Source organism: Spodoptera frugiperda, chromosome 31, assembly GCF_023101765.2.
Source record: "Spodoptera frugiperda isolate SF20-4 chromosome 31, AGI-APGP_CSIRO_Sfru_2.0, whole genome shotgun sequence".
Lineage (NCBI taxonomy): Eukaryota > Metazoa > Arthropoda > Insecta > Lepidoptera > Noctuidae > Spodoptera > Spodoptera frugiperda.
The window spans coordinates 6753634-6776197 of record NC_064242.1 but is presented as its reverse complement, the minus strand read 5'-3'; the positions used below and the strand labels follow the sequence as shown (position 1 = coordinate 6776197).

Below are 22564 nucleotides of genomic sequence, written 5' to 3'. Positions count from 1 at the left end.
TTTTATGTTTGTTTTCTTTTACGTTGTAGGCGCATTAACAAATATACAATTTTACTCACATATGCTACCCAGACCCGAAACAACAACTTGTGGATCACACAAAGATTTTTCCGTGCGAGAATCGAACCCACTACACATTATATCTCAGACTATTGCCCAGCTAGACCAACCGTGCAGTCAATCCGATCTCTCACATTGTGTGATACGCTATTTTTAGTTCATTACCGGAAGAACAGTAACTATAACAAATAGCTTGCACTGACATTACAGGAGGCTTTATAGGCCTATGATCTCATCAAAGACAGGAAGGTCATTTTATCAAGGAAAATCCGGACGTCTTTCTCATCGGAGGACGTGTCCTTCAGATTTTATTAAAGATTACAAACACAAGGAAGAAGTTTCGCAGGACATCGAGTCAACAATGTGGACAAAAGTAAACGTTAATTTTGTCAACTCTCGAAGAGATAGACCTATGTATGTAGGTGCTTACTTTTGTTTTGCAATCAATTATTCAAAGGTCCAGAATCAAAAGTACGTAAGTTGTTTACGTGTAGATATCTACGTATTTAGGGACGATTGTATATTTGATCATCTCGTTAAAAATATTGTCAAGTTAACGACATTAGGTATGTCTAAATGTTTTTTAAGATCGAGAAATCATCTAATGACCTTTCCCGCCTTGGGCGAGGCGAGAGGTAGTGTCAGACTCTTACTGACTAAAAACCATCTCGTTCCTACTCCTGCTTTTCGAGCCAGAGCTCCGGTAAACCCGCTAGGTAGTCCGCAGCTCTGGATCTGACATCAGCCCTCCTGGGCCCATGTCTGAAAGTCTTGGAAGGACGTTAATCAAGTAGTTACACGCGTTAAATCTTTAGAACGACACAAATTATTGCAATAGGTAAACGACCATCAAGTAATTATCTTGAAGTAGCGTTCAATAGAATAATTGATATTATTCATTTCCCCGTTCTTCAGCAAAGCCGTGACTAGTATCTACAAAATAGACCCGAAGATTGGATTAGAAATTACGTTTGCAAACAAAAGCTACTCTTGTTACGAGACAAAGGCTCTGTCAAACTCAAATTATTATCATAGGCTAGCGATCGACAGTACACTGAACATAAAACTAAATCAATGCTCCAATGGAAATCGAAACGAGCCTGATTTAGGACCAAATTTCGTCTACCTGTACAAATCTCTGTTATATTTAACGATTCGTCAATGAATAGGCAGGGGTAGTATATCCTTTGTAAGCTTTATACTCGTAGGTACCTAGATAATAGGAGGTATTATTGACTTAGTCACGATATCTATACTTAATATCTTTTAGTTTAGAAGAAAGGTTTGATAGTCGGTTTGTATGCATTTAGAAGGCTCTGAAAATGTTGGACTGATTAAAAAATATCCTTCACCATTTTAAAGGTGACTTTCAAGAAAGTAATAACTTTTAAACTACCGCATTGGGTTCGGGACTTATTTAGTTTTTTTTTTAATTTCAAGCAGACGAAGCAGCAAGTGGAAAGCTAGTGTAATAAATGTCCAACCCAAACTAAATTTCTGTTGATTTATATAGAATAGAACCTAACAAAACTTTGCTACAATGAAGCTCAGAGAGAAGTTTAACCTTTAAGTACCGACGCGTGGTCTGACAGACACCTTGATGCTTACGAAAATCTAGGTACATATGTTAGAGTGGACTTATCACCCTGTGAGTCTGTCTACCCCTTAGTTAGTCGACCAGGAGCGTTCATGGAAAATTGCTGCATCAGCGTTCGTCATTTCAGTGAGTTATGCCTTACTGAAAATTTCGAGTGGTCTGACAGACCACTCGTCTGTACTTATGTAACTTTTTTTGAAACGGACTTTCACCCAATTTTAAAGGTTTTTTCTTTTAATTCCAGTCAGGTACAAATATGACCTATACAAATATATTTATAAGTCAAGTCAAGTACTTCGAGCTTGAAACGGGCAAGTATCAGGGCATATAAAAGTGTTTCTCTCAAATAGATAATTTATAAAATAACCCTCCAAAATAAAAACTATGATTTTTTTTACAAGAATGGCATTTGTCCATTAAAACTGAAGGGCAAGACTGCGTACAAATTTGACACTTGTAAGAAGCATGTATGCCTATAGTGCAGCAAACCTGTCTGCAAAGCGTATTTGTGAAGGTAGCTGGTTACCTCCAATTTGGTGCCTTGCGATTTTTACGATATTTGTTGATTATGTGTAAAGTATAATGTTTTTTTATTTATATGATTATTGATCTTTAAGAAAAAAAGACTTTCGGAAAATATATATTGTTTGTTGAATCATAGTAGTCAACAAGATAAAAGTAACTTTTTTCGTTCAAAAAATGTGCGTCTGCAATAAAAAAAAAAATATTAGTAATTAATGGTTATACTTTACTTTATTGTTTAATTTATATAATAGTTAAATACATATACAACACAAAAACAAATATATTTATATGATATATTAATAAACATCAAAGATTTCCATAATAAAAGTCTGGTGTCTGGCAGACCTCACGTCGGTACTTATGTAACTGAAATTGGACGTCGGTACTAGAAGGTTAAAACAATGATTTCGCAACATTATTACGATGATTGATGAGTTTCCAATGAAATTTTTGACTTTCGACTGCTGCTGTCTTTAATATCTTTGTTCAGAAGCTATTATTGGAACGAGACATGACTGTAGGGGCTTTAATGTTTACGTTATTTTATTTAATATTTAAAACCTCTTGAGCTTCGTTTTATTTGATTGTACATATTTCTATTGAGTTTACCTTTAGGTCAAAATGTAGTTGTAATTATTTTTGTAGATATAATCGTGTTTTAAGAGCGCAAAAACAAGTTCTTAATCATTTTGTTAGTATGACTGTTAAAGGTAAGCGTACACAGACCTGTATCGTACGCAATGTACGTATCCGTATGACGTCATCAGCACGCATCGCATGTAGGCATTGCTGATGATGCGGTCCGTACGATGTGGATCAGTGGACGCAGTTGTATGAGTTTCTATACAAGACAAACTAAAATCTGTTGCGTACGATGCGGGCCTGTGGACGCGTAACTTTATAGGCCAAATTGGACGCCTAATTACCCCTCTTCTTCATCTTCCTAATCCCTGATTCCCTAACAACCCTTAAATTCCTAACCCCCAAAAGGCTGACAACGCTCATGTAACGCGTCTGGTGTTTTGGGCGTCCATGGGCCGCGGCGATTGCTTAGGAACTATCAGGTGATCGGCTGCTCGTTTAACAGCTTACAAATACCACAAAAAAATAAACAACAACTTTATCAGTAATTTATGTAGTAGCATAGATTAGATATCTACCTTTATTAAATTAGGTAGCTTTTTATTACGAGTTATATCAAACTTAATTACCTAACCATACTTATCTGTTTGTGGTTTGATAGTTTCACAACATCGTACTTGAGCATTATCTACTGATGGGTAATATTGGGTATTATCAATACAATAAATAACAGACCAATATTAATATATATTATTTTATATTATGGATAACAGTATCTCAAACAAGAAGCTAATTAAATATGCAAAATTGTTACCTCCTAAGTTGTTATAATATAATATATTATTTTTAGACTAAAATTATTATGTAATCGGTATTTCTATAACGAAATACTACCAAAGATAATAAATATGGCTCCTTTCAATCTCAAGTGTCTGGAGAGGAAAGGTCAAGCGATCGGAACCTCACGCTGTCACAAGATTGTTTTGAAGCCCCTTATGTCTGCCGGATACCGGTTAATAGAGCCGGTTAAACGATATCCGGACCATAATATAAATTACGTCGTCTGTAAATTTGGCCTTCTTAAAGCTATTTATTTATCCCTTCATACAACTATTTCTTCATGGTTTTCAATATGTAAATATTTGTAGCCCAAAAATCCAAAAAATAACAAACTAGATGAATTAAAAATGATTGTTTTTAACTGTGTCCTTCCTTCTACTCCTCGAAATAGTTGCTTAAAAGCCTTTTAGTCCGGTCAATTTAGACCTGAAAACAGTAATGAAAGAACAAAAATTCCGACAGAGCTGAATTTTGGTACAGACCTTTATTTTACTATAAAGATTAAAAATTTAAAAGTCCCCATCGATCCCATATGTGCTTCAAAAGTTATTCGAGGTCAAAGGTCAACATTTTAGGTTTTTTGAGTTTTTCTCAAAAACCGTAAGTTTTTTCAAAAAAATACCTCAGACCAAATTTGTAGAACTCAAAATTCTCTACAAAATGGTCCTTATAAGTTTTTCTGTAAGTATTACCGTTTCTAAGATAGATTCGTGTGTCCCCAACACATTTTTACTTTGGAAGCGTCTAACTTTCAAACGATTGATTTTGACGAAAAGTGGTTTTAGAAACCTTAATGTCTTTTTTAAGGACCTATCCATAGACACCCATCACGGATATGTAAGCTGAAAAAAATATTTTTTAATCAGTTCAATGTATGGAGTGCCCCCTTTACTTTTTAATTTATAATTTTTTATTCAAAATTCGAATAGCGGTTACCGAAATACACCATCTTACAAAGTTTCAACTATGTAGGCCCAACAGTTTCGTGGCCCAACAGGCTGTGACATACGGACGGACGGACGGACGGACGGACAGACATTTATTTCCGAAACTGTTGGGCCTACATAGTTGAAACTTTTTAAGATGGTGTATTTCGGTAACCGCTATTCGAATTTTGAATAAAAAATTATAAATTTAAAAAGTAAAGGGGGGCACTCCATACATGGAACTGATTAAAAAAAATTTTTTTTTTCAGCTTACATATCCGTGATGGGTGTCTATGGATAGGTCCTTAAAAAAGACATTAAGGTTTCTAAAACCACTTTTCGTCAAAATCAATCGTTTGAAAGTTAGACGCTTCCAAAGTGGAAAAATGTGTGTGGGGACACACGAATCTATCTTAGAAACGGTAATACTTATAGAAAAACTTATAAGGACCATTTTGTAGAGAATTTTGAGATCTACAAATTTGGTCAGAGGTATTTTTTTGAAAAAATTACAGTTTTTGAGAAAACTCAAAAACCTAAAATGTTGAACTTTGACCTCGAATAACTTTTGAAGCACATATGGGATCGATGGGGACTTTTAATATTTTAATCTTTATAGTAAAATAAAGGTCTGTACCAAAATTCAGCTCTGTCGGAATTTTTGATATTTCAATATCGTATATTGACCGGACTATTTGTCCTTTTTCCATCGGACAACCTTTGCAAACGTGAAAATTATGACAAACATTACCTAGGCTATGTGTAGGTGTATAAGTGAAATTGTATGTTTATAAAAGCACCTACGACACAGGAGAATATTCTAGCGTAGGTCAACATTCTTCATTATATATAAAAAAGTAAAAAACTGCACGTAAGTATTTATGTACCTACCTAAATGTTTTCAGTACTTTCAGTAGTAATTACCGACATTAGAGTCAAAGTGAGTGCAGTGCTTCACGTCGGCGTCGTACTACGCTCTATTTACTAACTACTGCAGCGTTGACGGTAACGCAAACAAATGTGTATTATGTTTTACTGGTTTATTACTGGACTTTGCTAAACGGTGTGCTATTTATACATATATCTGCATCTATATTTCGAATATGTTTGTATTTTCACTACTACTTTGAGATATCAAAATCTTTGATATGCATATTGCATGCAACGTCACGTCTTGTATCCCTGAAGAGGTAGGCGGAGGTACACATTACGGCACGTAATGCCGCTATACAATGTACACCCACTTTACACCATTTGTGTTATAAGTCCCATGTCATAGGGGTGAGCCTATTGCCATATACTGGACACAATTCCAAACCCCGTGCTACTACTGAGAAATTTTCGAAAAACTGAAAAAAAATACCCATTTATATTTATGCATGTTAACGATGTATTACACCTACAACGATTTGCAGTAACTAAATTACACATTGTAGTTATCATTCCTGTCTAATCTAGCTATGTGTATAGTCTTGTACATACAAGTCCTACAGTTGTAAAATACTTCCCTGTCAGTTTTCAATTGAAGGCAATTCATAAAGAGGATAGAGGCAAGACGTAGATAAAGGACATACTACCGGTGTAGACGTTGTCCATTTCCCACTTTGGTATAAAATAAATATAGTAATGTTATACTAAATTGTATACTATACTGTATGATTGTCGCATTTTACCAGTAGAGGAGATTATGTGAGAAGGTATAAGCTCTCGTGAAGTTCTATATTATGCATTTACTTCTACTGCAATTTGCCTCTGGGATATTTTTAGTTTAGATGGCCTTTAAACTCACAAACCCCCACCCTACCTATACAACGCTTTTCAAATGTGACGTGAGGATCTAATGATTATTCATTGAAGATGATGTTATCTTTATCTTGTAACACTAGGTATCGTGCAAGTTTCAATAAGTAAGTAATAAAACAAAGTGACGAAGCGACGATTAAGATTTTCTTCGCTACATTGCGAGCGAGTCAACAGAATCGACACAAGGAACGACGGCATTACTCAAAGTCACGAGTGGCCGACCGAGTAAGTAATAGACTAAATCCCTCTATCTTACACTAACGATTGCTGAGATAATGACTCATCTATACGTAGCTACACACTGGCTGAAATTAGCTGCCATTCACTACCATTGATTCTTTATTTAAATACTAATTTGTTCGCTGTATATATTTTTTGTTACGAATGAGAATTGCTTAGGTATAATAATTATTTTTATTTATCTTTCGCTACCGGTGATTTTTTCTTTTGTATCGGTAGTTAATGCCAAATACAGGTAATAAATATTCGTATCACAGACCCTAATAATGTTTTATTTGCTTTTGTAGTTATTTTCGAGAACTCTCTACCTATTGACATCATAATTATATTCACATAAGACAGTTTTCGAACTATGAATTCTGGTCTATAGATGTGATACTATTTCACTACTTCCTAGAAGTAACTTGAACACTGAATTTATGAATCTGAATAACTAACTACGGTGAAAATAAATTAGAAATTTAGATAGACATTAAAATCGTCTAGATTTCTGATGTTAAATTTCTGGCTTAGATAATCTGGTTTATTAGGTAATGAAAAAACTATTCTAATGTAAAACATAGAACAGACTTCCTTGACAGTTATTGCACGTAAAATGAATAAATCAAACTTATTATGAATAAGAATATCGTTAGTACAAACGTGATCTGCAATTATTCAGCCATTATGATCTGAACATTCAGTTTTATTAGTAAGGAACTTGACTAACTCAAAACATATTAATATTTTTTCTTGTTTTATCGTCTTATTATGACAAGTTTCATTATCATCAAAAATTTGAGTTTGTGGGATGCCAACGTTTGGAACGTGATTTAGCATTAAGGTCACCGAAAATGTTGCTATTGTTAACTCTGCAGTTGGCTGGTCTCAGTAAACCCCGTAGTCTGCTAGTCTCAGACAAGATAGGATAGGAAATTATTGTTAACAAAGTTAAGTTTCACTATTTAAACTACGCCACATAAAATCTTGCAATACACAGCGTCATGGAGCTTGCTAGTATGGAGAGTCTATCTAGACTAGAGATTACCCATTTGGCACTATTATGCAACTCTTGGGCATCCTAGTGACTTCGAAATGGCCAATCAATGTAATAGCTACATCTAGCTGTGCCCTGAACAGTTAGCAATGAATAGTGGACACTCGTACAATTCCAGCTATAGACCGATTATTGCCAAGTAGTTTTTTGGCACGTCTCATTCGAGGTAAATGGCCCATTGTACGTGATAGAATCCTACTAACATACGTATTTATAGATGTAGCTTCCATCTTTTGGCAACTGTTTGTTAGTCCTTACGAATGGTAATGTTTGAACCGAATTTATCAAGTAGCTGTTTGTACGGCCGGAATATGAATAAGCAGTCTAATGCCGATTGAAGGCGGCGTTTGATTGCCGTCTATTTACAACCTGTATCAAGCTATTTTCACTAATTGCCACACCAATTTCTCAAGATTTTAAATAGCATCTTAATATTTTGCGTGGGTATAAAGGGAAAATTGCTTACTTTAAAAGCAAGTTTCTGCAAAATATGACACTCCATAAATAGCGTTATCAAGAATGCTACATAACATTGTTAGGGTATTTCATTTATATTTTAAGGAGATACATCTTTTCACGGCGAAATCTATGATGACATGTAAGTATTTTTAGTATGTTCTCATGCATGTCATAAAAGAGAAATAATGAGGAAAGAAAATATTGAAACATTGCGATGAAGTCTTATATACGTCCTTGTTAATATTGCTTTCCTATTCATGTTTGTAACTGCTATTTACTTGATTTGAATGCTAATAACGTAATGCGAGTATAACGAAGTAACACAATCGCCTGACATTTACTCATAATGCTTTTGGACGACATATAAAACCTAAAGACATTGGATATTGAATTACCGTAGAATAATAAACACATTGTGGCTTGTTCGAGTTCACATTTGCAGTGAGTTGCAACCGCAAATACCACTCATTTACATTGTTTGGTTGCGCAAAGTGACATTATTTATTCGTAGAAATTTGAATATTCCAGTGCTCTTTCCGTGTCAAAAGAAAATTGGAATCTGAGACCGAGTGGTTTAGACCGGAACGTGATGAAAGAAAAACTAAGATCATGTACCGGCTTATTGGAGAATCTATGAAGGAATATAGAGAGGGATGGAATTTGGTAGGACAACTGGCACATCAACCATTTGTTACGAATACGTAAAAACTCGAATCACGTTCTTAATATTGTGAAACAAATAGGGATAGATAGTATTGGGTCTTTGATTTATACAATATAGACACATTGATTCTACCTAAAGGACATGGTAACAGTAGGTATAAACGGTTACCAATGCTGTCGGCAGCACAAATTCTAATTACATTACAGTTCAATATAATTTAGTTAAACACATAACTGCATCGACTGTGCGTGATAACAATAGCAATTGTGTATGTGGTTATTGGAATGTTCTCTGTGAAAATGTATGTATTTCAAAATCAAATAAGTTGTCAGTTTAGTACTGTTTTGTATTTTTACGTATCATATAATATGGTGGGTGCTTTGTGTTAATTTGAGTACTGAGCATTGAGACTTTTAAACGAAAGTCTGTCATGTATCAATTAGCAAATCAATCTGTTGCATTGTTTCAAAAGCGTGTATAATTACATATGTAAAAGGCATTTAACTTTTATTAGGTATCTTTATCATGAGACACAGCATGATTAACTTTAATCAATTCGGTTCAGCCCTTTTCGAGGTTTAGCGAGACTAATGAACAGCAATTGATTTTAATACCATGTATAGATTTTTGTTCTATTGCCAGAACTGTACGTCTCTACCTAAGAAAATTTACATGAAAATCTCTTGACAGGCAGTGGTACGCAGCTTTGACGTAATGTGATTATATTGTCGGGTCCTAACCGAGTTAAAACACACATACAAGTACCGCTACAGCCATAACTTAACTTCTATAAATCATCGCTAACATGTGCCACTGGATCTGGATAAAACTATAACCTCTTTTCTAAGAGGACATTTTTATCTCAAAAAAAGTAATATTGGGCAGTTTTGTTTGTCATAACAAGTTATTGATTTATGACTCTCATTCTTGTGGTCTTAGAACTATTTCTGTGTAGGTAAGAGGTACTAGGTAAGTTGTTAGTCAAACATATTTTATTTCTTTTTAAAAACGTTGCGGCACATTAAGATTTTCTCCTGTGTCGTGAGTGAGTGTGAGTGCTTTTACAAACAAATAAGTTCATATACTTATACATGAGTCCCAGACCCGAAACAACTCTTTGTGGATCACATAAAGGGTTGCTCCGGGTGCGGGTATCGAAACCGCTACACGTTGCACGGCAGCCAGCTGCCCAGCCACCGCACCAAGTCAATACCGTAAGATATTCGTGTGATACGAAAATACATATTAAGTTAAGTGGAAACTACCTTCAGTTCAATAACATTTTTCGAAAGACTGGCTTCGATAGTATTACATCGGATAAAACATTACGCAAAGTTTGAACTTCATTGGAACTTACTGACTAGGACAGATCATAAAAACACTTTAATAGCAAGAAGTTCCAGCATAAAAATTTATAACACTTATTTCCGTGTCTTGTCTCAGCTACAGTTCACTGATCTGTTTTATAAAAAGATAAAAGTTTGTGAATTTAAAATAACTATCAATGAACCTTAGTGTTTACACAGCGGCGATAACAACAACGTTGAAATTCAGTTGCCAGTTTGTTGCCAGTTTATTTATATCTAAATAGGTATAAATAAAGTAAAACAAACTAGATTTGAAACAAACCAATTATGCGAAAGTGTTCATAGTTTTCATGAGTAAATAAACATAATAAGGAATGAACAAGTCTTTGCTTATCACATTTTCTTGTAGTCAGAGTGGAAAAGATTGATACGGAAGTCACGGTTCGCTGAGAAAAGCCGGGTTTTATTCTTCCGAGAAAGAAAATTGAAGATGTTTTGTAAGTTTTTTTATACCTTGCTAGCTTTTCCTACGGGTTGGTTCAAGTTTATATCATGGAAATTCAGTACTTTTGGGGACGATATTGGGAAATATCGCTGTCATAACTTAAAGATAACATTCTTTGAAGGGTTAGGTAATAGTGTACAAAAAATTGTAGGCATATCTATCTGTCTCCAATCAGATCAAAGAATCAAAGATTGATCCGTACCTACATGGAAGGTAAAAGGATTTACTTTGGGGTAGTATATAATACTTATACATAATATCGTAGATTGTAAATACAATGCCACGAAACCAGGCCAGTGGTTACGCGACAAAGATAGATAGGGCGCTCTACTGTTGTTTAAAAAACTTCTTTCAAACAAGTCTTTGATTAAACTTGAGAGGTGGTTATATTTTTTACTGCAACGTTAAGGAAATATGTACGAGCGGTTTTATATAGGTTTCTCCAATAATATGCCACAGATCGCGATCTTCGCCTATTTGCATCCAATCACTGTCAGCTAGTTTGCCGATATCGTCACAGACGGATGACGCCTTATACTGCGTTTACATTTGATTATATTATTTTTTCTGTAGATTTCTGAATTTACGTTTGTGGAAAGCATTAAAGAAAAGTTGAAACGTGTTGGTTTGATTATGTACTTAGGTAACCACTCACAGTAAAACTCACTATTCGATAGTTTAGTAAATTGACTTTGGGAACCTGAACATTGTGTTACTGTGAATTTCCACTTGCGACAATTATGACTAATGACATGGATATTATTATATTATTCATTGTATGAACTAAAATTTTATAACAAAGCAAATTAAAGTTAGTCGCGGTAGGAATAACCAAAGTAAGGTTGCTTTTCCACCACATATGTGCTATGCCACGTTGCTGTTGATATCGTTTGATTTTCCACCAACCACTTTCGTAGCATAACTACATAACACATCTCTGGTGGAAAAGCACTCTTAATCCCCTGGAGCTAATTAGACATTTCCTCACGTTTGTTGTCCAATTAATCTATAAGTGCCTGTAAACAAAACAATAAGCAATTTCTCCAGGATTTTCTTATAAGCAACACGCTGATTACCCCTTGTTTTTCTATCTCAGTTCAGAATACCGATCACGTAGAACTAAATATGTCAATGTAAAGAAATAGGGTAACATTATAAGATTATTTCAATGAAAAATAGATGAACGTAAATTGGAGACGGAAAAACGCTACCTAGGCATCATTGTTTCTTAAAATATTTGATTTCATATCTTGTATTAAGGCGATTATTTAAAATTTTCAAAATGATATTGAAATATTTCTTGGTTTTATACTTGACAGTTAGACAATTATTATAAAAGAAGAAACAAATAATTAGGTAAGAAGAAGAATATTTTGTAGAAGTACGAGTAAGTGATACAGCATAATGAATTTACCATCTTTTTCTTGGACTCATTTATTTCTAAGTAAAGTAGTTCTGTCTTTAAAAATACTAATTGTTATAACTTTTTTCTAGAACACTATCATAGTACGTACATTTTATGTCAACCGACAAAAATATGTTTTTCTCTTTAAAAGACGTTATGAGTGTCCCGTATCTCATCCTGATCTGCGATGGTAGGATCAAGCGAACGGCAGCTGTCATCCTAAACTTTTGTAAAGCCCATTAAGAAATGTTACATGATAAATTAGCTGGTACTTCATTAATCTTACAACGTACTTCAATCTACTGAATCAGCAATTATGTGGTTATACTTTTTTGGAGATTCATTTAAAAAATGATTTAATGTTAACAGTGTCTCTCCAACCCAAACATTTTGGCACTGTTATGATATTGTTTCAAAGGCCCTTATCCATTATCATTCGGTTAAATTGAATGCTTATTCACGTACACATTTGTAAATAGAGGAAACTTGCGTTCGGATTCGGTATTCTACTTTACAAGTAGACGAAATCAAGCACTTAAGACTTCCTGAAGACTAAAATCAGTAACTTAGTACTTAGATATTTCAACAACTTAGAAGTTTTAGCTTTTACACTCGAAGTGTAAAAGCAGAGTGTTTGATAAATAAATGTGCTATATTGATGCTGTTTAATATCCTGTTAAAATAATACCAACGTGACTCTGATGATTTCTAGGTCGGTTGAAAATGTCTTGAAAAAGCTTATTGTAGCCATATTCAACCTTATAAGTTTAGAAGGTACAAAAACATTGTGAAAGGGTGACATAAACAGGGTTACCCTTGAAAGGCTATTTCACACAAAATGTCCTTAATAACTTTTTTATGTCGAATTCGCTCCTACACTAAAGCTTATTTCTGGCTATAATACCCACTCTGGAAATTGTTAGTTAAAAACAGTACCGTACAAAGTTAAGGTTGTGAAAATATTATTTTAGTATTTGAGGAACTTGGGTGTTCATGGCAGTGTGGCTTGAACTTTTAGTCGATTTTGAAAATACTCTTTTACATTTTCTCTGCAATAAAATTAGATACAATTTTGAGATACTTCATTCAATGCTGACCAAATGTAAACTCGTATTTCTCACGATAAAACTCTTTAATGTGTTTTTGTAAGTACTTTCTTAAAATCAGAAACAACAAACGAATCCGTAAACTTTAGAAAATATAACTCATTTAAATCTAAGAACAAAGAATCGTAATGTTATGAAAATATGTTCCTGCTAACTAAAATACTCACAGATTTGCTTCGGGTAATGTCAGTCAACATGTTGTGTACACTAACGGTTCACAGAGATGATTGATAGACATCAGCCTTATCGTTATATTTTCAATACTACGCGTTATTTGGTAAAAATAGTAAACATTATTATTTATGAGATAATTCAGATATGTACTTACCATGTGTATATAATGGTGAGACATGGTACTTCACCGCAGCCGTGCAAGCGATGGGCCCAGTGCCTCCACCGAGTTGCAGGCCGTGGGACAGCACTTGCACGATAGTGCCGACCACGGTAATGGTCCAGCCCCAGCCGCCCTCGGGGTAGTAGCGGCGCGCGAGCGTGAGGGCAGCACGCGCCCGCAACGCTGCCGCCGTCTCCGCGCCCACAGTCGCGCCAGCACTCGCACACCTACCGCACCAAAACACTTTAAACACCATAAACAGAACGATCTACCAGCATTCAACCAGTAGACACTCGCTTACAAACTTCATTCTGTAACTTGACTTAACTAACACTGCACTAACCGACGAAACTGAGCCACTTCACGTGCCGCTTCATACCCTACACTTTTAGAACGACCGCGCTCCGGGTTTTGTTTGCGTTTGTTCGGAAGTTTAATTCGATTGCCACTAACACCACAAGTACACAATAAATCCTCAGGACGTAATCTTGGAGCTGGCTGGTATTTAGGTGTAAATTTCTCACGACAGTCACATTCTGGAGTTCTCCAAGAGAAAAGACGCTGCAGTAGTGATCGTCGTTGATGCACCGAATTCCTTCCACACTCGTCGATGCCCGTTTGTCCAGTATCAAGGAGGAATGTGGCACAGCGATTGTTTTCCCGAGATATAATTTCATCCTGCCGGTCGTTGTAAGTAATCCTCTTTCGGCCATCTTTACTAGGACAAGGAACAATAGTTGTAGTGTTTGGTGAAACGTAATCATTTCTGTTATTACTACAACTTGGTTGGTCATTTTTGGGCGTAAATCCATTTTTTATCTTTTTGACGTCTGTGTGAAGTGATTTCCAAGTGGCTACAACTTCTTCACGTGCTGGTGTTTCACCGAAATTGGGGACGGTGTAGGAATCAGGTATCTTTTCCGCTCGGTCGTCGTCAGTTTCGATGTGGACAGACGTCGCCGGGAATCGCGTGGGCAAGCTGTCAGACCGGCGCAGCGTCATTGTCATTTAGATTTGGAGGTCTCATTTTTAACGTACATCTATCCTGTATTGTCCACTTTCACTGGTTGAACTTATAGAAAACGATTATCTGAAACAAATGAAATAGTTTATGCAGTTGCAACCATATTTTATTATACTGAAATTGTACTAGTAACACTTGATAGTGTGAATTATTATTCCTCAACAGCATCTACAGACAAGATAAAACATATAATACGGCTACATACAAGGTACACCTAAAATGTCAATATACACGTGTTTTTTACCTATACTTGTGTATAAAATAAAATAGTAACAAACATAATCATAATATTAACTCCCTATTTTAATTTCCCATATAAAATGTTGGCTTAGTGTAAGGTAAAATAATACGCCATTAATATTCTCATGAAATATTCATAAATCCACTAAATGTTATGTAAATAAGGGGATTTAGGAAATTGAAGGCAATAGTCCGACGGCTGAAAGAGATTCAGTAATGTTAAACATTCGTGTATCCAATCATAATCCCGGGATGATTAATGAAGATGAAGTTAGCTGCGAAGAACTCGGCCTTATTGTTAGTGGTGTAAGAGATGCATCAGATGATGAGAGGCTTTCCATTAACGTATGTAAAGAAATATTACCGAGAACAAGAAAACTTCTTGGGACATTTGCCAAACGATTAAAAGCAATAATTTGTTGAAGATTGTGATCTGATGAATGGTCCTGATTTCTTTAAATCGTTTACTTTAATAGCTGATTCGCTCTGATGTACAATCATGGATTTATAAGCTAATGGATGGCTCTTTGTGAAACTGAGCACTTCGGAATGTAAGCGAGAATGACGATTTATTTAACGTTTGTTTAGATTTGAAAGTTGTCCAACTTTGAAATGAGACTGAAAATAAAGCTCTTGAAAGTAGTTTTTAAGCTCCTTAAAGTATCAAGTTTGGCGAATTTCCAATAAATTGACGGTACCTCATGGAGGAAAAGTTTTGAAACCAAAATTGCGGTTCTTTCATGAATGCATACGTTTAAAATAAAGAAGTTTTTCAGAGTTGAAATGTATTTGAACAAAGGAGATATTGCAGTTTTATTATAAGTGACAAAACGTGGCCAGTCATGATTCGAAATATATAAAACACCCAATATGTTTCGAAGACACATTAAAAGAAACGTTAATACATCTGAAAATGGAATGTAAACTTAGACTGTGTTGGAAGTTTTCAGACATCATTCCATTCTGTTGGCTATTCATAGTCGGTAATTACATGCGCAGATTCTTTTGTTGCCCCGCTTTGGCAGACAATTGAATTTCAAATCTTTTCGGTATCCTTGGATGATCCTCTAGACTGCCTTCTATCGGTGGCTCTTATAGTAAACTGCTGCTTAGTGTATGGTAATGCGTCTGGGCTCAGGGCTATGAAATTTGAGAGTACCTAATAGGTATGCATCGATCTGAGAATACTTTAGCTTTATACTTCTACGAAGAGGTATACTTATGAATTTGTTGGTTTTACAATGCTGATATAAGATACGTGTCACTTCGCTAGCTAAAAATATGCTTTGAATAAAAATATTTTATAAAAAGTTTCAATAGGTTTTGCGACATTTAAGTCTGATGTTCAATCGAAAACTTTTCAAATGAATGTTTTTGGCTGCTCACGTATCGTACGATCGTGAAATAAAATCCAAATATCATGGAGAATGTTTTGTCATCGATTAACTTTAAATGTTTATACTTCGCAATAGTTCGTAACTTCTAATTATTTTAAAGCTAAATTAATCCTCCGTTAGTTTGTGTCGTTGCCGCCACATTTCACGATGGTTAGGATTAAATCTGGTCCTCATAAAAGTTAACTGCTTCGACCAACCGGGACATAGAGCCGGGAACTATTTTCAACACTCTTATTTTTCATCATTTTTCGTCTGTGAATAAAATCATTAATCTTAAATTCAGTAGAGTGAAAAGAGTGATACTTACTAGTGAAATCGCTGCTAATTAAGTTTGGATGAAATAAATATTTATTGTTTCCACAAAATGCGAAGTTGTTTGGTGGTTTTTTGACTTTGATTTATTCAGATATTTAAATAACAATTTAAGAACACTCGGGATCTCATCAAGCATTCCTCGTCTTAATGTTTCTCTAATTTAGGATGACCTCTTAATCTACGAAATTATTTTTGCATTTCTAATATTTTTGTTCCATTGTCTATGAGTTTTGGATGGTAAAATCAAATTTTAATTGGTTCTATCGCAAAATAGAATTTGATCAATTTGCAATCTGCGTTCAAGTGATTTTCATCAAATGCTATCAATCAAGTGTGCGTGCTTTTTTGACATATCCAATTTTTTTGCTATGATGTCGTTTCGCTATTAGGTACTTGCCCATTATATTTCAAGCGCAGTTTTTACTTAACGGCAAAATAATTGAAATCTGTACGCATATGACTTATGATGGTGACATATATTTCCAAGTACCTAAGTAAGGAGTTGACATACGTGTACCTGTGTTAAGAAGGATTTTTAATCAAAAACAAATTTAATGACGTATCTAGTTATGGTATAGGTAATAGTGTATATATAAGACAAACTTTATTGAATAAAGATTCGCGAACGGCAATGCATAGGTAAGTGAAAATTAACACCATCTCCTTGGAAGCTGTTGGGAATTAAATTGATTGGTTCACGATGCTGCAACGTGACTTCGACTTGAAGGAAGGGACAAAGCTATTTCGAAAGTGGATTTAGTCAATTCTGTATGTAAACAAAAGTTATGGACCTTTGCTTCTGAGGCGCGAAACGCTGTTCATTCAATTGAAGGATCATGAGATTGAATATTAAGTATTATATTAGGTATCACCATAACAACCTTCTTACTATGAATTTTGTCATTTTTATATTATACTTAAATATAAGTAAATTTGACGTCATTTCGAAATCTTACTGCCTCGTTGGCCGAGTAAGGGGACTCGGGTTCGATTCCCGGGTCGGGCAAAATATTAGTGAGGTTTCTTTGGTTATAAGAAAATTTCACCGTAGTAGCACGAAGTCTGGAAATGCGGCCGGTATATGTCAATAGGTTTACTCCATTATATGGGACTTATAACATAAATTGTGAAAAGTGGGTGTACATTGTACAGTGGCATTACGTGCCATAATATGCACCTCTGCCTACCCCTTCGGGGATAAAAGGCGTGACGATATATTATATCTACAAACGACTAAATCTTACAAACGAAGTCGTCAAGTGAATTTACTTTTACACAGTCATTTCAAATTGATGGAACATTTAAAATGTTGTAATTAGGTATCAATCATTGATTAATTGAATTAAGTAGGTTCGTAAGTTGGCGGTTACTTATTGGCGAAGCCTGCAAGATGTCTGCGTGGGTTCGGTAATGATAAGTATCTTCTAGAAATAATTTCCCAGACGTTGACCTCCCACACTTCTTATCTGATATCTTAATTTAAATTTAGTTTCCCTGTATTTAATTTTGATATTATTAGGTATTAATATATCTATGTAAGTTAAAGAGAGTTTTAATGAAAATGTCTAAATATTGAGCCAGGTTTATATTATAACTTTCGTGAAACATACTAATATGTTTGTCGGCTTACTCACGTAATTATTTGACGAGAAACGACTAGTTTCATATCTCGAATATGAGGCTCTAGCATGGCTTGAAACAAATTAAGACCTAGTCAAATAAATACGTGAGGAAGCCATAATAATTAAAATTGAGCCAGTGTAACTAACTACTAATAAATAATAAAACCTTAAATATAGCATGAGTTAATAAATAAAAAAAGCTAAATCAGGTCCAATCCCATTCTTAAAATTCTTATTATTAAACCTAATTGACTTACAAACAAAACTCACTCAATCATGTCTAAAATTAGCAAGAATTAGGACAATTAGAATCAAATATGTTCGAATTCAAAACAAACACAAAGTGTGGACAATTTATATGCTAGATGTGAGCCGTCCAGCCGAGTGGATTATTAGTTAAAGTCGTAGTGGAGAGCACTCGTTAATCAAATGGTTAGTTCGTTGATTAATGTTGTGGTTTAAACCAGAAATACGCTAGGGACTTGGAAACTTCACTCGACTACCTATTGTTTCCCTCACACGTAGCTAAGAATGTAGTTCTAATAATGACAGTTATTTTTAGTTTTCGAGAAACTAACATCAATCTTTTTTTTTTGTAAGTTAATACATTGTCAACAAGATCCTTATTACGGGCCGCGGTTGGAGTTCAAGGCTGGAGAGAGAGCCATTTATCTCGGCTCGCGACTTGTATTATGTCTATAAATTACTTATGGCAAGTTAGCCTGAACTGAAACAAGGAATTTTATACTGATCGTCTCCTAAGGGTACATAAGTTCGTGCTTTCAAACTTAGCGATTTATTTGTTTCGCGTAAAGCAATTTTCTCGATTTAATACTTACTTTGCTTAGACTTAATTATGATTACTTAAACTAGGGTAAGACTATAGGTATCATCTAAATCTGAACCTAGGCAAGGGGCTACTGCTAAGCAAAGCCCTCTTCGCAGGTTCAGGTTATAGATATAGGTATTAAAGTATTATTTCTGTACGTAGGCAAAGGTATCATCCCACACGAAATTTTCTATAACAAGAGCTTATATCGAAATTATTGAGGCTTAAAACTAAACTGTGCTTTCGGTTAACCTAAAAAATAATAACGCTTGTAATGTCTCGAAATCCCTACATTTTGGGGACCATAATAATATAAATCTGTCGGTCCTAGTTGTCATAAAAACATTTGTGAAAGTAGTTATGTCTAATGTCACGACTGCTATTTCCAAAAGCAAAGTCCCAGAAATATTATACATGGTGTAAACAGAATGTTCCCGAAAAACGCTACAAAATGTTATTGTTTTTTTTTTATAATTTTAATCGTTTTTATTCCCGCAACATCAGCCTTAAGATTGAATTCCTTATTTTTTTTTAAATAAGGCTAGTTTCACCATCACCTGTTTGCGGTGTTTGAGTGCGTTACGTTTATACAATGTATATGTTTTCTTTCTATTTTCATAGTAAAAATAATTTATTTTAGGATGTAATTAAACTGAATTGACCTTGAAGCCGAACAGAAAAAATCAGAAAAGGTGTGACCATAAAATACTACAAACATACAAAAAAAAAAACATACAAACAGCCGAACATAGTACCTCCTCCTTTTTGTGAAGTCGGTAAAAAGGAGATTCCTTCATCGTAACTTTAAAGAATAATGTCCAACTATCAAATGACAAAAGGCAACCCATCCACGATTCCATTTCCCATAATAGTGATCTCTTATCGAGAGTCAAAACGGAATTCATGTCAGCCCTTTATATAGAACAAGATTTAATTAACGTCAAGGCAACTTGAATACGTACAATTTGCTCGCATAACAGACTGAAGTGCACTTGATACTAATACAATCTGAGATGATTCCATTAGATTTACGGTAATGCAAACATTTCGTTACAGTGGGGTAAAGGTAGCAGGTAAACTCGAAGAATAGAAAAGCAACTACCTTTTGTGATGTTATTTAGAATGTTTTAAGCAGCGACGAATGAAATTATTTATTTTAATTTTCAGCCATTCTCCCTAGTGGCTTAAGTATTATTATTATACTACCTTATGCCAGCGGTTTCGCTCGCGTTCCCGTGGGCTAAAAAGTCAGCCCAGATCAGCTCATACTCTATCTGTACACCAAATTTCATCGAAATCCGTCTAATAGTTCAGCATGATTGACGGACATCTAAATAAACAAACTTTATCATTTGTGATATTAGTGTGATAAGAATTCAAATATAGTTCGGTATTCATATATGTGCCTGTATTATAGTCATATATGTAGGTAGGTATAAGCCTCTGTACCATGTAAGTGGGCAGAGACCACTGAACCACCCACAACAAGTATTACTATCCTAGTTTCTTTTGCTTCTTTCACAACCAAGCATCCTATGCAAACATGTTCTCGAATTTGAGCCGATGGAGACGCCGAGTCGACAACCCTTGAAGATGCTCCGGGGAGGAGTGACATATATGCCGAGTGTTTTATTGTTTCGTGTGTGTGTTTTTCTGTTGCACCTCTGCTGTGTGAGCATTTAATTGTAAGCGGGAGGGTGGTGCTGTACACCGCATGCAGATAATACATCTACAAGCGGAATAAAAGCTAAAAAGATATTGTATTGTTAGTGTAGCATGGATTTCCGCGAAGTAACGCCTGATTCTATTCTATATAAGTCTATGTTGCTAACGAGTAAATACCATTGAGAAAATACTTTCAAACTGAAATGGAAAAATAATCAAATAAACTAGAATTTAATTTATCTCAATCTACATTTAAAAGATGTAATCAATGCGAACAATACGCTTAAGTACTCTTAATCGGTTCTCCAGTCTAGGCTAATTTAAGAATTTAATTCACAAATATAAGTAGATATTCCCGGGAAAATGATCTTAGAATGTTTTTGAATTCCAATGAAATTTATAAAACAGCATTCTAATTAGCAGCGAGAGAGTTTAAAGCGTTAATTTCCAGCTAGACGAGGCATTTTCTACGATATAATGTACTGTACGAGTATTACGGTCTTAAAAGATTCAATTTCTAAGAGTCCATGATATTAACTAAATTGTTTTATTGAATTTCAAACTAACTGTATAAGGGTGCTCTTCTAGAGAAGTGCTATGCTACGTTGTTGTGGATGCGTTTTGCTTCCACCAATCATATTCATTGGTACACATAGTTTAGCACTGGTGGAAACGGACTCAGCTAAGCAATGTTTTTTTATATGGATACATACGTGCTATGAATGGCGAAGTCTTTCTACACGACCGAACATTAGTTTCAAATAAAACTCTGATGAATATAACAAATAAAGTAGCGCAAAAAACATGTATTAAATAAAGGTAAAGGATAGTATAAATAATTTAGTAGATTGTTTAAAGAAAATTAAGACTACTGATGACAAACATACGTAGAGATTTATTGCATAGACTTAGTAGTGAAAACGTAACGTCCATTAGGTAGGTACATTTACACAATTTTTTCGATATTTACCTAAAATGTGTTCAAGTGAAAATTCGGCTTTAGGCCACAAGGTATCTTTAATCCAACGATCTCGGAAATAATAAGAAAACAATATCTTCGTACGCCGCTCACAAGCGGATTATTGAATGACCTAGCAAGTATTTCACTACAAAACAGGGAACTGCACCTACTAATTGATAAATTAAATATAGAAATAACAACTTTAAAATCTTTGTGCTATTCTTCTTCCTTGTATGAAGGTTCAGATACGAACAAAAATATTAAAAATCATGCCCTATTACCTCAAAACATATGTTCAACACCTTCTCCTTCATCAGCCAAGATCAGCGTCAACACCACTGACGACGATATAATAGGAAACTTAAACATGCAAATTACATCCCTGCAACAACAATTAAAAGTTGCAGAAGAGGAAATTGTTGCTCTTACAAAACGTGTTAGCCTTATAATGCAACATAACTACACTCTTCCCACCTGTGAGTCTAGTTCTAGTATACAATTAGAAAATCTCGAACAACCTAACTATGTACACTCGAAATTTGAAGATACTACCCAGCAAGAACATAATATACAAATATGCAAAATGGAAAAGAAGAGAATACTCATTTTTGGTGCTCAACAATGTGTTGGTTTGGCTTCAGCTCTATGGCAATCTAGATTTAAAACGCAATATGAAACATACGAAGTTATTGGTGAAACAAACCCGAACGCTCTTAGTACCCAAGTAGTAAAGAACTGTTTGAGTGCGAAGCTTCGTCAGCACGATGTACTAGTAGTATGTATTGGTGAAAATGATCGAAATATAAATGGTGTCGTGTCACAGTTAAAAATATTATTAAACCGGTTTAAGGATAATATAATTTTTGTACTTGGTGTAAATAATAGTTACTACTATAATGTCAATAAATTAAATAATTATCTCGAAAGTGTATGTAAACAATATAGAACATGTACATTTATAAGAAAAACTTCAAAGGCATTAGTTATTAGTGAACGTATAAATTACTATTTAGATTGTAATTATTATAATGAAAATTTTTTGTGTCCAACTCAAATTAGAAAACTAATAGCTCATAATAGTTCTAAGTCTAAGAATTGTACCATTAGAAAAAACGAGCCGAA

General features: G+C 34.7%; 1 protein-coding gene across 1 annotated transcript in view; it reads right to left on the bottom strand.

The window, feature by feature from the left end:
* LOC118275998 (monocarboxylate transporter 10) overlaps positions 1-22564 on the bottom strand; it is a 111315-nt gene that overhangs the window by 71802 nt on the left and 16949 nt on the right. The window contains exons 2-3 of the mRNA XM_050707272.1: positions 13733-14479; positions 13384-13616 (exon numbers count right to left, since the gene is read on the bottom strand). Of these exons, the coding sequence (XP_050563229.1) occupies positions 13384-13616; positions 13733-14397 (898 nt within the window). The 5' untranslated portion in view covers positions 14398-14479. The remainder of the gene's footprint in view (positions 1-13383; positions 13617-13732; positions 14480-22564) is intronic.